This window comes from Prunus avium, chromosome 8 (genome assembly GCF_965620075.1).
Source record: "Prunus avium chromosome 8, drPruAviu1.hap1.1, whole genome shotgun sequence".
NCBI lineage: Eukaryota > Viridiplantae > Streptophyta > Magnoliopsida > Rosales > Rosaceae > Prunus > Prunus avium.
Window position 1 is genome coordinate 38,113,620 of NC_142291.1, and position 16,419 is coordinate 38,130,038.

The 16,419-nt window shown below is 41.0% G+C and overlaps 1 protein-coding gene and 3 pseudogenes across 2 annotated transcripts; 1 reads left to right on the forward strand and 3 right to left on the reverse strand.

Annotated features, from left to right (window-relative positions):
- Positions 1 to 629: 629 nt before the first annotated feature.
- On the reverse strand, positions 630 to 2,514 carry LOC148292693 (cytochrome P450 94A1 pseudogene; annotated as a pseudogene).
- A 2,756-nt stretch (positions 2,515 to 5,270) lies between these two features.
- On the forward strand, positions 5,271 to 5,974 carry LOC148292694 (uncharacterized; annotated as a pseudogene).
- A 448-nt stretch (positions 5,975 to 6,422) lies between these two features.
- LOC110763419 (cytochrome P450 94A2 pseudogene) lies at positions 6,423 to 8,230 on the reverse strand (annotated as a pseudogene).
- Positions 8,231 to 9,571: 1,341 nt separating this feature from the next.
- LOC110763418 (putative myosin-binding protein 4) lies at positions 9,572 to 13,939 on the reverse strand. Of its 2 annotated transcripts, none has more exons than XM_021966204.2 (4): positions 13,744 to 13,939; positions 11,841 to 13,108; positions 10,153 to 11,645; positions 9,572 to 10,036 (listed from the first exon to the last, which is right to left on the reverse strand). In XM_021966204.2, the coding sequence occupies exons 2-3, from the start codon at positions 12,988 to 12,990 to the stop codon at positions 10,174 to 10,176; spliced, it is 2,622 nt and encodes an 873-aa protein (XP_021821896.2). In that variant the 5' UTR covers positions 12,991 to 13,108; positions 13,744 to 13,939; the 3' UTR covers positions 9,572 to 10,036; positions 10,153 to 10,173. The 2 variants fall into 2 exon arrangements, with proteins under 2 accessions (XP_021821896.2, XP_021821897.2); XM_021966205.2 differs by having other exon boundaries at positions 10,153 to 11,642; positions 13,744 to 13,938.
- Between the last annotated feature and the right edge of the window lie 2,480 nt (positions 13,940 to 16,419).

Consider the following 16,419-nt stretch of genomic DNA (forward strand, 5'->3'; position numbering starts at 1 on the left):
TATGAAGATTATGCAGATTATTATTATTTGATTGTTTACTAGTTATGTAGGTGAAAGATATAAATTTATTGGAGTTTATTTTTTCATTTGAAATTGGCTCTGGACAAAGGTATTATTAACATGATCATTGAATTGGCTCTGCTTTTGTTGGTTTTCTCTGTTCTCTTTGTAACTGCATAGCCCTTAGGTGACTTCTTTTGTGAATTTTATCTCACTTGATCAAAGATTTCTTAGCCAGGTTAGCTTGTCTAGCTTTTGGTTCAGAATAAATTGCTGATAATTTTCTTTGATAACGGATTCCCTCTTACTGATAAATTTGAAACTCCCTTTCCAATAGTTTGGTCTGATCTTTGCATATTTATTGTGATTTTGTGATACATTCTATAAATTCCTAGCCTTTTAGGTGCTCTGGTTCAAAATTACTTTTATTACCTATTGTGAATGCCTCGTTGAGAGTAATCATTTTTCTGAAATTTTGTATTGATGCAAATATGGTTCTTGCAAGAGCAGTAGAATATTTCCTTAGAATTCTTGGTCTGGTCTTCACCGAGGCTCTGCTGCAGTTTCCCCTTACTTCACTTGTGCAAATCATGTGCTGTGGTGAAAATGTGCAGGGTATTTTAGTAATCAAATTAATTTGGATTCTGATTCATGAAAATTAGTAAACAATAACAATGGAAATCAACCCCATTCCTTTACTAATTCCGTATGTTTAGTAAACAGCTTAATGTGAATGATTCTTCCCATACCGATTCAGTAGTTCCCCGATTCCTAAATTATCTGATTCCTTACTTTTTCCATTACTGATACGTAAACATGCCCTGAAACTCTGTCAACAAAACATACATATTCTTCATCAAGCCCTCTCCACAATGGTTACCGGAAAGCCACCTTTCATTTTTCCGGTGAGGTAGGCCACAAACTCAGGCTGGGCTCCACCCTCCCTCTCCACCGGCACCACCTTAAACCTCTTCAAAACCGCACTCACCACCCTCTTCATCTGCAGAAACGCCATCTCCTTCCCCAAGCAGATCCTGGGCCCCGCCTGAAACACAGGGTAGCTGAACGAGTCCCTCCCGACGAACTTCCACGTGTGGGCCCCACTCTCCTCTCTCTCCAGCCACCTCTCGGGCCTGTACTCTGCCCAGTCCTCCCCCCAAATCTCCTCCATCCGCCCCATCGCGTACACGTGGTACGTCACCATCATCCCCTTCTTCACCTTCGTTCCGTCCGGCAAAACGTCGTCCTTCACCGCCTGTTTGCTATCCGTGGCAACCGGCGGGTACAGCCTCATGCTCTCGCACAGCGCCGCGTGAGTGTACACCATCTCCTTCACCTCGTCGTAACCCCCTGCGGCCGACTCCGACTCCGCCGTTCCGCTGATCTCCTTTAGAATCTCGTCTTCCACATGTGGGTTCTGCGAGAGTAGCCAGAAGAACCATGTGAGAGCTGCCGACGTGGTGTCTCGGCCGGCCAGGGTGAAGCTGATGACGATGTCGGTGACGAACTTTTCATCCGAGTGGCCTGAGCCCAAGAAACGGGAGAGGAGATCCACGGACTCTAGAGCCTTCGTCTCGCTCAGTTCTCGCTTCTTTTCCCTGACAATGGTGTTCGCGAACTCGCGAACTTCGGAGACCGCAGCTCGGAGGCGCTTCTCGGAGCCAATTCCGAGAACCCTTTTGAGCTTCCACACTGGGGGTAACGATCTGAACCTGTTGCTGCTGATTTGAACGGCGTCGTCGAAAGCTACTGCGAATTTGGCTTGGGGCAGATAGGGTAGCAGGTAAGCCGGGTCGTACCCAAATGCGATTCTGCAGATGTTATCGAAGGCGAAGCGTTGGAGAATGTCTTGGAAGTCGAGAATTGAATTGTTGGTGGCGGATGAGGAGAGAATGGGAATGAGGCGGTCGGAGAGCCCGGTGTCCACGACCTCTTCCACGAATTTACGCAGAGACTTGGTGTTGAATTCGTGGCTGGAGACTTGGCGCTGGAACTTCCAGTTGTCGCCGTCGGCGTTGAAGATGCCGTCGCCGAGGAGGTCGGTGAGGACGGTGCGTATGGTGTTGCCTTTTTCGTAGATGGGGAAATGGGTCTTGAGGATGTGCTGGACGACAGTGGGGTTGGCCGTGACGACGAAGTGCTTGCCCAGAGAGTGGTGGAGGCTGAAGGTGTTTGATAGCGAGCTTCGGAGGAGGTCTGTGACCCATGGGAGCCTGCGTTCATGGTTTTTGTAGAGGGTTATGAAAGAGCCGATTATTGGGTATGATTTGGGGAGCTTGGTGTTTTTGCTGGTTTTGGGGTTTGGTTGTGATGAAGCCTTGAAGACGAAGAAGAAAAGTAAGGGAAGGAGGACCAGGGAGGCCAAGGTTAAGAGCTGAAGAAACATGGCTGATAATTGCAGAAAAATGGAAGTCTTTTTTTGGGTGTTGGACGAAATGCCTGACTGAAGTAATGGGTTTGTACTTCTTGGTAGTGCTTCTCGTTTGTGATTTCTTGATGAATAGGTGGCAAGGTTTGGTTGCTATTTATAGTGTCACTTTGATTGGATTGGATTCGATTATAAAAGAAAATTTTAGACTTTTCAATCAAACCATTACCTAAAAAGTATTTATTTATTTAAAGGGTAGCTTTCTTTAGAGGAAGGACTCTTGATCCACCACTAGCAATATCGATATTGTCCTCAATTTAATCACATGTTTAGTAGGTGTAGGATTTTATACAAAATGTCTCGATGTTATTAGGAGTGAAACCAGTTATTATATGAGACTTTCTATTTTATTAAGTTTTCGATGTGAAACTCGTATATTTTTCAACAATATGGTGAACCAAAAAACCAATATTGTCTTGGGCCCTTATCTTCCCTTGGCCTCTTGATAATATTATGAATTGGTGACAATAATATGACAATTTGAGTTTCTCTCATTTCTCTTATTTTTCTGTGATGCTCTCACTGTATACTATTTGTTTGTGTTTACTTTAAGAAAGTAGAAGCAACCCTGCTTTGCAAAGTTCCCCCTTCATTGTTTGAATTGCTACCGCGAAATAAAATGAGCAAAAGTGTTTTCAAATAATAAAAAATGATTCAACCATTCGGAACGCTTCTTAACAAAGGCACTCTCATGAAGCACTTGGGTTTTTATGAGTGTATTTCTGATAGATTCAGTGTAAAAACGGTGAGGGTAGAGCAGCAACAGTAACTTTTTCACTGTAAAATACAGGGCTATAACATTAGTGTTTACAATATCTGTGGCTCACTGATTTTTGTCTCCTCTCTTTTACCTCTCCTCTCACTCTCCCTTTCTTTCTTCCTTCCTCTCTGCCTGGGCACTCATTTTCTTGTCCTGATGGTAGGCACAATAATGCCTTATTTATAGGCTTGCAGGTGATAAGCCTCCAAACAACTTTGCTTAATTTCTTCTTGGGCCCCATAATGGTGGGCTCCACCAATAACTTTACAACATACCATTGAAATATTTTATTTTTCATTGGCATGTGAGTCTCATGATTAGCCTATTGCAATTGCAATTGCATCTATTGTAATGAACTAAATCACAGCTTTGCAAGCAAGGTCTTAAATATCGAAGTCTTCGGAAATATCGGTGGTTCAAAAACACGGAAATATCAAGAAAATATCGATATCGATAAAAATTAGATAAAAACCACGGAAATTGTGATAAAAACATGGAAATTTTTAATGAAACTTTGTAAAGAGTTTATTTAGTCAATCATCTATTATTTTAACACAAAAGATTGGAAGGAAATGCATTGCATAGTAGGTTTGAGTGATTTAAGTTGATTATATTGCGAGCTGACAAACTCTGTGACTTAGAAAATCTAGAGTAATTAATGAAAGAAAATTAAACACCATGTAGTAATTTATTTATCATTTTTACTACAATATTTTACACTTTATAAATTGTATGGTAAGATCAAGGATTAAAATATCGGCCGTGCAGATAATATCGAGCCTCCAATTTACGGATATTTCGGGGGATATATCGTTATCGTTTTAGGTATCGGGAAAAAATCAACAAAAATGATAGATATAGGCATTGAAACACATAATTTTGATGTAAAACTTTCATAGATGTTATTTACATTATCAATGAATGTATTGAACAAATAAAACTCAAAATTTACTAATAATAAGATATACATATGATGAAATATAAGTGGTATGTAATGCGCGTTAATGAAAAGTTTGAAAATAAAATGTTAATTAGAATGAATAAACCATGCATAAATCCTTAGTTTGTTTAAACATTGGATTACAATTTAGATAAATGTCCATCTACGTAAATGAAGAGCTCCTATGAGGTTGAAACAATGAGGAACAACTTTGTAAGCTATGTGTTGAACATGGTGCACATACGTCTCGCTTGAGCTCCCTAATGTCCTCCTATATATGGGATAGTTAGGATTAACCAAACTAATAAGTCCATAATCTGTTTCATCATCTTGAGCTCCATAACTAGTTCCACTATAATCAGACATGACATAACCATAGCCATCATAAGATACATTTGAGTTAGTACTAGGTCTAGTTCCTATGCTCATAGATACAAAACTGATCGTCATGTCCTCTTCAGATGGATTGGAGGTATGTGGGCAGTGGACTGTGCATAGATTCTTCATATTAATAAATTAGAGGGTTCTAGGCAATGATTAGCTATTTTTGGGTTCTAATTTGCTTCAATTGCCTTCAAAAATTCTGAATTTTTTTTGGGTTATGTTATGGGTATCGGGAAATATCGGGGATATCGGCAAAATATCGAGGATATTGCACTTATCGGGGATATATCGTTGATACAGGGGAAGATATGGCCTTACCCCCGAATATCGATGCCGACAGTTGAAAATATCGATATATCGGTGTATCGGCCGATATTTCAATCCTTGGGTAAGATACATGAGTAACTTTATTTCACGTTATTCACTGGACATCGTGACATGGTACACGTTCTTATATTTATTATTTATCAAAAATTGAAAAATAATTAAAGATGTAAACCAACTTGATTTGTCATGAAAATTAAGCACTTTACCATGCTTAAAAAATAATAGTGAAGATTGAAAATTAACTAAGAACATAAATAAAGTTATTCAAGGAAGAATTAAAAATTGAATCCACTATTCTTCAAACCTCCATAAACCAAAAATTAAAACATTAAAAATTCACTAATAAAAAAAGCTTTTGACGGTACGGTCGGTAGTACCGTATTTAAAGTCTTGTTCCTCCTCCACTCTCTCTCTCAAACACCTATATTTTCTCTCATATTTTCCTCTTATCCAAACAATCCTCTAGAATCTCCCCTTTCTCTCTTCCCAATTTCCTTTCTCAATGGCAAGGTCCATCTCTCAAACCCTTACCCTAAGCCGCCACCTCTCATCCACACCATCGCCGTCTTCCTCCTCTCGCCTCATAACCCAACGGGCCCAATCCAACCTTCCTTTCCACCATGACCCAACAACAGACTACTCTCCTTCTGATCCCCTTTTGCGAAAGCTCGAGGACGCCATCCACCGGATCATGGTCCGCTGATCCGCACCCAATTGGCTCCCGTTTCTTCCCGATACCTCCTACTGGGTCCCACCACCTCGTCAAGAACCACTGGTCTAGCTCAGCTGGTCGATAAGCTGGCCAACCCTTTGACTGAGGAGGAGACCATGTCTATGACCACCATTAGAGGCTGGCCTTCTTCTGCTTACTTCATAGAAGTTTTGATTGAGTTTTTGGATCCTGTTCATTGGGTTTTGTTCAAAATTAGGTTTCTGAATTGTGGGTTCCCCTGGATTGTTAGTTGGAGTATCTGATTCTTTTTTGCAATTTGATCATCTTGAAAGTTCATATTGCGATATTATCGATAATATCGCGATATATTGACCATTTGCAGCTGTTATTTGAATGAAAATATCGCTACTGAAATTATTGATAAATTGACGATAAATGAATGGAATCATGCGAAAATATCGCTGCCCCCAAAAAACGATAATTTTGCCGATATTTCAGTGAAATTATCGATATTTTGTTCATTATTTGCAAGTGAGATTTTATTGTTTTAGTTCAATTTCATACAATAAAATTGCATTGATCCGAATGCTTTTACTCATTCTATTTTTGTGCTTTGTACTTTTAATTTGGTTTTGAACCGCTCTAATCTTTCAAAACATGTCAATATACTTGTTTAGTCAAATTTATTACATTTTCTGTTAGTTTTCGTCACATAAATTTATGGGCATAAATGTCAATTCACTCAACATGACTTCCAATTGACTAAAACCCCAAACCCCAATATTCGATTATAGCAACAAGAGGAGAACTTGGGGGTAAAGGTTAAAACGGACAAAAAGTAAGTAAAAATGAAGTCTTAAAAGTTAAGAAAGCGCAGTGGGAACTCAAGAAAGTACACAACACACTCAACTGAAGAAATAATAATAATTAAGAATCTACCTGCATGCTTACGATCGAAAACCTTCAACTTAATTACGCACGTACTAATTAAACCAATGCCGTAGCTATGGTTACGCCTATATCGCGTACACACTGAAACTCTGTGAACAAAACACACATATTCTTCATCAAGCCCTCCCCACAATGGTCACCGGAAAGCCACCTTTCATTTTTCCGGTGAGGTGGGCTATCAACTCTGGCTGGGCTCCACCCTCCCTCTCCACTGGGACCACCTTAAACCTCTTCAAAACCGCACTCACCACCCTCTTCATCTGCAGAAACGCCATCTCCTTCCCCAAGCAGATCCTGGGGCCCGCCTGAAACACAGGGTAGCTGAACGAGTCCCTCCCGACAAACTTCCACTTCTGGGCCCCACTCTCCTCTCTCTCCAGCCACCTCTCGGGCCTGTACTCTGCCCAGTCCCCCCCCCAAATCTCCTCCATCCGCCCCATCGCGTACACGTGGTACGTCACCGTCATTCCCTTCTTCACCTTCGTCCCGTCCGGCAAAACGTCGTCCTTCACCGCCTGTTTGCTGTCCGCGACAACCGGCGGGTACAGCCTCATGCTCTCGCACAGCGCCGCGTGAGTGTACACCATCTCCTTCACCTCGTCGTAACCCCTTGCGGCCGACTCTGACTCCGCCGTTCCGCTGATCTCCTTTAGAATCTCGTCTTCCACGTGTGGGTTCTGCGATAGTAGCCAGAAGAACCATGTGAGAGCTGCCGACGTGGTGTCTCGGCCGGCCAGGGTGAAGCTGATGACGATGTCGGTGACGAACTTTTCATCCGAGTGGCCTGAGCCCAAGAACCGGGAGAGGAGATCCACGGACTCTAGAGCCTTCTTCTCGCTCAGCTCTCGCTTCTTTTCCCTGACAATGGTGTTCGCGAACTCGCGAACTTCGGAGACCGCAGCTCGGAGGCGCTTCTCGGAGCCAATTCCGAGAACCCTTTTGAGCTTCCACACTGGGGGTAACGAACTGAACCTGTCGCTGCTGATTTGAACAGCGTCGTCGAAAGCCACTGCGAATTTGGCTTGGGGCAGAGAGGGTAGCAGGTAAGCCGGGTCGTATCCAAATGCGATTCTGCAGATGTTATCGAAGGCGAAGCGTTGGAGAATGTCTTGGAAGTCGAGAATTGAATTGTTGGTGGCGCGAGCGGAGAGAATGGGAATGAGGCGGTCGGAGAGCTCGGTGTCCACGACTTCTTCCACGAATTTACGCAGAGACTTGGTGTTGAATTCGTAGCTGGAGACTTGGCGCTGGAACTTCCAGTTGTCGCCGTCGGAGGTGAAGATGCCGTCGCCGAAGAGGTCGGTGAGGGTGGTGCGGAAGGTGTTGCCTTTTTCGTAGATGGGGAAATGGGTCTTGAGGATGTGCTGGACGACAGTGGGGTTGGCCGTGACGACGAAGTGCTTGCCCAGAGAGTGGTGGAGGCTGAAGGTGTTTGATGGCGAGCTTCGGAGGAGGTCTGTGAACCATGGGAGCCTGCGTTCATGGTTTTTGTAGAGGGTTATGAAAGAGCCGATTATTGGGTATGATTTGGGGAGCTTGGTGTTGTTGCTGGTTTTGGGGTTTGGTTGTAATAAAGCCTTGAAGACGAAGAAGAAAAGTAAGGGAAGGAGGACCAGGGAGGCCAAGGTTAAGAGCTGAAGAAACATGGCTGATAGTGGCAGAAAAATGGAAGTCTTTTTTTGGGTGTTGGACGAAATGCCTGACTGAAGTAATGGGTTTGTACTGCTTGGTAGTGCTTCTGGTTTGTGATTTCTTGATGAATAGGTGGCACGGTTTGGTTGCCATTTATAGTGTCACTTCGGTTTGGCTTTTTTTTTTTCTTTTTTTTTTTTGGGTGGTATGGAGACTTTGTTTTCGTTTGATTGGATTGAATTGGATCATAAAAGGAAATTTTAGACTTTCCAATCAACAGCTTCATAAAGAGCTTCCGGCACTTATGAAATGTTCACAGAATGACAAAGACGTCGATACGTAAGCAATGTCGTCACATTAGTTGGGAAGTTCACATAGCAAGCAGCAGCATTTATTACCATTTATTATATGAGACATTCTATTTTGTTAAGTTTTTGATGCACTAGGGACGGATTCTTGGTCCATCGATATTGTCCTCTACTTAATTTCCTGTTTAGCAGGTGCAGGGTTTTATAAAAGCTTTGGTGTTATTAGGAGTGAAACCATTTATTATATAGAACTTTCTATTTTGTTTAGTTTATGATGCGGAGCTCATGTATTCTTCAACAGCATGGTAATGGTTACCCAAAAAACCAGGATTGTCTTGGGCCCTTACCTTTATGGATTGGTGACAATAATATGACAATTTGAGTTTCTCTCATTTCTCTTCTTTTTTTGTGATCCTCTCACTATATACTATTTGTTTGTGTTCGCTTTAAGAAAGTAGAAGCAACCCTGCTTTTGCAAAGTTCCCCCTTCATTGTTTGAACTGCTATCGCCAAATAAAATGAGTAAAAGCGTTCTTAGATGATAAAAAATGATTCAACCATTCGGAACGCTTCTTAACAAAGGCACTTTCATGAAGCACTTGGGTTTTTATGAAAAATTTCAGTGTATTTCTGATAGAAGCAGTAAAAACGCTTTCTAGACAAGTATTTACGAATGGGTTCTAACATGATTCTTGTGTTTGTATTCATTTTTTATTTTTGTATGTTTTTCTTTCCACTACGTAAGCAAAACCGTCACAAAGGCAATGAGGGTCGTTATCAGCTGCGACAATGTACGGTCACCAATGGATTGGGCGAAGGCTGTAAGCCTTTTGAAACTTGAAAGCGTAGCCAGGAAGTATCCACCAATCCCATTCCACACGTCATGTTTCAAAAGTCAAGGAATACATTATTGCCAAGGTCATCGAGTTATTATATGTAACCACCAACGAATTTACTTAGCAAGGAACTTCTTACATCGCGTGCCTGTCGTGCGATTAGTTGTTGTGAGATGAACGTTATTTATACATGTTATATGTTAGAGCTTTTCGTTCCTATGTTGGGTTTGCATACTTTAATTTACTTAGGAAACAAATGGAAGTTAGTCGATAAGAGATACAAGCAGTCCTATGTTGCAAACCCAAATTTGCATGACACTATTTGAGAAAACTTTGGGGTAAACTCTCTAAACTGACTATAAGAGATCTGCTTGAATTTACAGTGGAAGTGGCTTGGACACATAATGGAGCCAACCTTGGAGAAGAAGAAATAGGAACTACATAAAAATGCTAATTTTACAGCCTTATAGAAAAACATAGAACTTAAAACCTGCCAGCTCTCCAATCAAACAAAGTGAAGGGCCAAATAGACCCAACAGTGGAAAAAAGAAGATGCAAAATTGTGCTTCCAAGATGGGAAAGCTATGTCCTATTATAGACCTTTTTTTTTTTTTTTTTTTTTTTTTTTTCTTCTTCCAAGAGTTTTGGCTGGTACCTGTACATGAAATTCATTTTGGTTTTCATGATTGTAGGTGACCGAAGGAATGCAATTGATTTCTTCATTTTTGCACTCAGATGATCGCTGATTGAAACTCGAAGCATTGGTTTTGATTTCTGCCCTTGTATTTCAAATAAATCTGAGAAAAAGAATGCGTGAATGGTAAAGTAAATGCAGGAAAACATATTTTGAAAGAATGTACGAAAATTATGCAGAAAGCAAAAGCACATTTAAGTCTTTTGATAACATACTTACCATGTGATGGTGCATTTGAAGTTAGGAAACAGACTGACATCTGAAAGCAGTCCCAATTTTTCGCAATTCTCGCAGTTGAATAGCTATGTCTTGAACAAACCGTAGGCCTTCATTTCCATTTTGAAGAGAGTAAAGCATGTGCTCAAGAAAATCATGATCAGTCTCGAGTGCCTCCAACCTATCATTAAGGTCTGAGATTTCATTTTCCAGAACAACCAACTCGGTTTCTCTATGATCCATGAAATCCTTTTGCCCATGGGAATCGGAATCATTTTTTTCTTCATGGTCTAAACTTTCAGAATGAGCTGGCCCCTCTTGAGCAGCAGAGCTTCTGTTAGATACATGTAAAAAATCTTTTTGTCCATGCACAACATTCTCTTCAACCTGACCATTTAATAGAATCCTCTCTTTTCTAGGAGTCTCTTCTTGAATTGGTTCATCATCCATATACTTTCTAGCCTGCCCACCATTAGGCATGTTGGAGGGAACCCCATTACAGGAAATTTCAGAAAGCTTCCTCTCCAAGCTCTTCAAACAATTTGAAATGTATAATTTTTCATCCTCAAACTCTAAAAGCGTAGTTTCAGAAAAAAGACGATCATTACTAGCTTCGGGTACCTCAGTATCCATTGAGTTACAAGCAACAACAGTACTCTTAGTGGTGTCAATTTCACCCTTCCAATCAGAGCTTTTGAGCGGCATATTCTCCATTGTTTCATCTGGGATATCAAACTTTGAAAATTCTAGCTCTGCTTCCAAGTCCTGTATCTCTTTCTCCTTTTCAGCCAGGAGGTCATTGGCTTTTTCCAGTGCGTCTACATCAAACTCAGCCTGCTCTTCCATCATTCTTAAGTACTGAAGGGCCTCCATATGAATTGCAGCTTTCTCTTCTTGCAGCTTCGTGATCATGGCCATGGCCTGATTTGCAGCAATTGTGGAAGCACTCCTTTCTTCCTCTAGTTCCTTATACAACTCCTTTATGCATTTTCTGTAATATTCAACCTGTCGTTTTAACCGATCATCTAGACTTTCACCTTCAATTTCACTGACATAACCTTCATCCAGAGATTCAAGACCAGATTCTACTGACGCTGATGCATGAAGCATTGGCTTTGGATTAGATTTGAAAGCATCAGTTACCTGCTTTTCATCAGTGCCACCATTTACCCCAGACATTGTATTATTTGATGATAAATTACTCTCCTGAGCATAAGAATTTTGTGAAGCCAACGGTTTCAGTTCCCCATCAACTCTATCAGGTTCCTTCAATGTAGGTTGTTCTTTAACAATACCAGATGAATCTGCTTCTTTACCAGTGGCTGCTGACTCAGACACAACATTTACACTAATATGATTTGGCTTTACAAGAGCTGGATCATCTATGATAGGATCAGTTTTAGCAGATTCTCCATCTGTTGCACTTATAGACTTCAAAAGTTCGTCATTCTTATTGGTGGATGCATGTCCAAAGTCGCTTGTCCCAGTAACATCTGCTAAAAATTTCAAAAAAGGAGCAATGTAATATTTATCAATGGCATGCATGAGAGAGAGAGAGAGAGAGAGAGAGAGAGAGAGAGAGAGAGAATTTAGACATCTCTGATGATTCCCCAACTAACTAGTGTCATCTAGAGTAATAAGTTCACAATTCAAGTGAATTGGGATCCTAAGAAGAGGAAGGTTGAGCTTACTTTTTTCAACAACATTAGATGATGGAGGGAAATCATCTATTGAAATACGCTCAGCTAATGCAGAAGGATTGGACGTCCGACTAGCTTGCTGCCAGTTAGGGTCATCGAAGCCATTCTCAACAGCAACATTGGCACCCAAGACTTTTACCTCAGAGGCCTTGCTACCATCTGGCTGCACACATGGATCAGAAGGTGAAGGTTTGGGTTTGTAGGAAACATTGCTCTGCTTTGCTGGATTCAAACCTTCCACTGGTGCTTTGAATGGATTTTCTAAAGCACATTGAACTACAAATCCTTCCTTCTTAGGCTCATGAATTCCACTGATGAAACTGCTACCATCATCGTCATCAGAAAATGGAAACTCAGAGTCAGTATCAGAACTAATCTTCAACTCAGTGTATCCTACATGTGACAAGGGATCCCAGCCAATTTTTACAGGACGACGAGCAGAGTCAGTATCAGAACAAACCCTCAACTCGGTGTATCCTCCTACATGTGACATGGGATCCCAGCCAACTCTTCCAGGACCATGAACAGTAACTGAGGCAGGAAATTTATCCCTCATCTTCTTTGAACCATCCCGACGAGGTAAACGGCTACGGGTTGAAAAACGTGGCAAAGGAATATTAGGTTTGGGACTAGGTGATTTCCGTCGCAGTCCTTGAGCATTTTCTCTAGGTCTCCGAGGCCTACTGCAAAAAGAGCATGGACTTGCACCCACAGAACTATGAACAAAATTTCTGTTCTGCTTGGACCTCTTAGAACCGGAACTTCCAAGATCCAATCCTGACTTACCATCTAAAAGAATGTGCGTTTCTGGGTTGGAATCTTCACACGTTTCATTTCCATCGTGCTTACCATAAACTTGACGAGCTATCCAAGACGAGAGCTCTGATATGTGGTTGCTGCAAAGTAGATCCTGATAAAGTTGAGGTTTTTCATTGCCTATAACATGTTCAAACCTCGAGCAAAAGATGCAAGGCTTTTGCAAATTGCAATAGTTTGCAAATTTCATCAGCAGATAGGATAATAGTCCATCGACAAGCAGAAGAAATATAAAAAACCATTCACATGCTGCAGATGTTAGAATGGCTACAAACCCCTCTAAGTTCTTCTGCACTTGTACAGAAGAATTTTCCTTTGCTGCCATCTGCCTAACAATTTCTCTAGAATCTCATGACCTTCCAGTTAGGAAAACTCAAGGAAATCACTGGTTGATCAAGATAATAGATGCTCCTACCCTCCCAAATCAAAGTTAAGCATCCCATCTTCGACCGGCCGAATCAAGAAACAAGGAATCAATTAGGAACATCAAAACCACAGCATTGCAGTTAAGGTACAAACAACAACAAAAGGAATTAAAAACAACAATTTTTGTTTTTTTTTTAAAATTTCAATGCAGACCATATGTAATTGTGCATCACCAACCATGATAGAAGCTACTAACAGCAAGTCCCAGAACAAAACCACCCATCAAACTCTCACCATCCCAACTGTGCGATATAATGACAAATCAACTAACAACGATAAACTTAAATAGAAACCAAAGGAAACTCACCTAACCTAATCAATGTGATAAACCAAACCCAGATTCAGTTCAAGAATACCTATTTTGTGTGATTCAAAAACAAAGCAAGAAACTTTCAGCAAATTCTAATGTTTTCATGCATTTGAAAGATTGCCCACCATATAAATTTCTCCGCATAATTGTATAAAATGAAGGAATGAACAAAACAACCCACACACAGATATGATCATCAAAAGGGTACCATCCAACACAATGCACATTGCGATTTCAGAAAACAAATTAAACCAAATAGTCTGATCCTAAGCAGAACGAAATTTTACATCTTTTATACATTTCGTGGAAAAAGGAGGGCAGAAAAAAAAAATGCGGGCTTACCTGATATGGAAGCTTGACGGAGGATCAAAAGGTGAAAGAGGAAGAAATGCAAATATGGATTAAAAGCATAATGAAAAGAAATCTGTAAAAAGAAAATTGAAAAAACAAAAGGAAGAAGTAGGCGGAATTACGAGCAGGTCCTCAGCGTGGGAAAGCGACTGACCGTTGAAACCAACCGTTTGAGATTTGTTTGGATGCCAACAAAAGCGAAGCTCCAAGGTCAGCTGGTTTTATGTATTGTTAGTTGCGCACGAAATAACACGTAATAAAAATCATGAAATGTGGCCACCTATCCTATTTTATTGATGATATATAAGATAGTCATTAAGTTATGCATTATTGGATACATTAAAAAAAAATATATATATATAATGAAAAATTCAAAACTGTTTATTTGAAGTGCATCTCTACGTGAAAAATATATGAATGAAATAAGCGAACGTATCCTTAAAAATACATGCTCATGTGTAGAATATGTAAATAATGCATTCACTTTACCTATTGTTTGGGCGTGTTGAAAATCCACCCAATCCGAGCACTTGATGAGATGAGCAGCATGGGGTATTGAAACTTGGCAGTCGGGTGTGGAGCTTGAAGAAGTGATGCGGCCGGTACCTAAGGATGCGGCGGCTGGGTTACGTGGTTAGGAGGATGGGCCGGGCTGCGTTCGAGCTTGGTTTGAGAAGTGCGACTGGATTATGCCCGACCGGGTTTTTCAAATATAGCTTGGGCACGGCCAGGATATGGAGCTGGGGCACAACCGGGTTTTGGAGCTCCTGGGCTTGCAAGGGAGCGGCCGGATCTGCTGAACAATACGGCCGGGCGTCGTTTCAAATTGAGCAGAATGCGCGGCCGGGCTTGCTCTGGTTGTTGAAAAGAGTGAGTTGCGGCCGAAGGTGTTTGGACTAGAGTGCGAGAATGGTTACGGTTGGAGCATCTAGTTTATTTGTAAAACTGGGCTGAAGGGTTTTGTTGAGTTGGAAAGATTACTTGCATTATTATACATATATATCTTATTCGAATAAAGGAGGGTGGAATTTCAAAATAGGCGGTCGGGTCCTTTCCTAAAGGATGAGTTGCGGCCAAGTATCTGTGGGCTGGAGTGTTATTATTGCGGTTGGAAACAAAAGGGGTTTGGGCTTTTGAAATTTTCGGCCGAGTAGGCCGATTGAAGGAGTTCTTGGTCCTTCTTCTTTTGGATGCGGGGTGTGCCACCACCAAGCCCCGAATTTGGGCTTGAATGGAATGTGAGTAGATGGATGTGTTGCGCTTCTAACTTCTGATCAAACGATTGATCGGCCAAGCAAGGAACCTCCTCTTGGCCTAGGTTCTTTCACTTCCTCGGGCTCGAGGATGGTTAGGTTTCGTACGGATGTTTTTATGATTTTTAAGGTTTTAAGTAAAAATAATGCAATTAAACTAAATGTGCGTATAAACGTAAAGACAAGAATTGAGGTGCGATAAAATAAATCAAAGCGATAAATAAAGCGAGAATGAAAATAAAAGCGATAAGAACAATAAGAACGATAAAATAGAATAGACTTGAAATTGAATTTAATTGAAGTGCGATAACAATGAAAAGCAAAGCAACGGAAATAAACTTGAATCTAAATGACATGAAAATATAAATTGAACAAGAATTGAAACTTACACTAGGAAAAGGAAGAACTCGCTACACTAGGTGCTTGAAAATAAAATCCTAAGTCTAGGAAAAGAAAAGTGCGAGACGAAAGATAGGTTTGTCTGTTTGATGTTGTGTCCTTGAGGTCTTCACTTGGTGATGTTTATATAGGGCACTCGTCAGCCCATGGGCTGGCCATTGACTGGCCAATGTCAACTCTTCTTAAAAGTCTTTCCTTTCGAAGCCCTCCTATATCCGTGGGATTGTATTGATTGAAATATTCTGACATGCTTGATTCTTCCTCCTTTCGGAACACTCGGAGTTACTATTAAATTCCTTGATTTCCTTCCTTGCAAAGCCTTTGTCACGTGCATATGATCCTCCGAAAATCTGGGCTGGAATTGGTGGCTTGAATTTGGCCTCCGATTTCTCTAATATTGCCGCCCATAATATACACTGAATTCCAAATTATCCCATATATACATATATGTACATATACGCATGTGATAGAATATTATAATATATATATATATATAAGTATAAAATGGGATAAGGTGGGATAAGGGGGCTTTAGACTATCAGCCGCCACTCATGCACATTCATCTATTCATATATGTTTATATAGATATATTATATAATGATGAAGTAGGATAAGGAAGGTTCAAACAAGATCCCTCCACCCACGCATTTTGCAAAAGCTCCAGCTCCCAAAAATCTGGCCGCAAATAAACCAAAAGTTTGACCCTTCAAACTCCAAATCTCGGCCGCCAAGTTTCAAAAGCCCAAACCCCTTTTGTTTCCAACCGCAATAATAACACTCCAGCCCACAGATACTTGGCCGCAACTCATCCTTTAGGAAAGGACCCGGCCGCCTATTTTGAAATTCCACCCTCCTTTATTCGAATAAGATATATATGTATAATAATGCAAGTAATCTTTCCAACTCAACAAAACCCTTCAGCCCAGTTTTACAAATAAACTAGATGCTCCAACCGTAACCATTCTCGCACTCTAGTCCAAACACCTTCGGCCGCAACTCACTCTTTTCAACAACC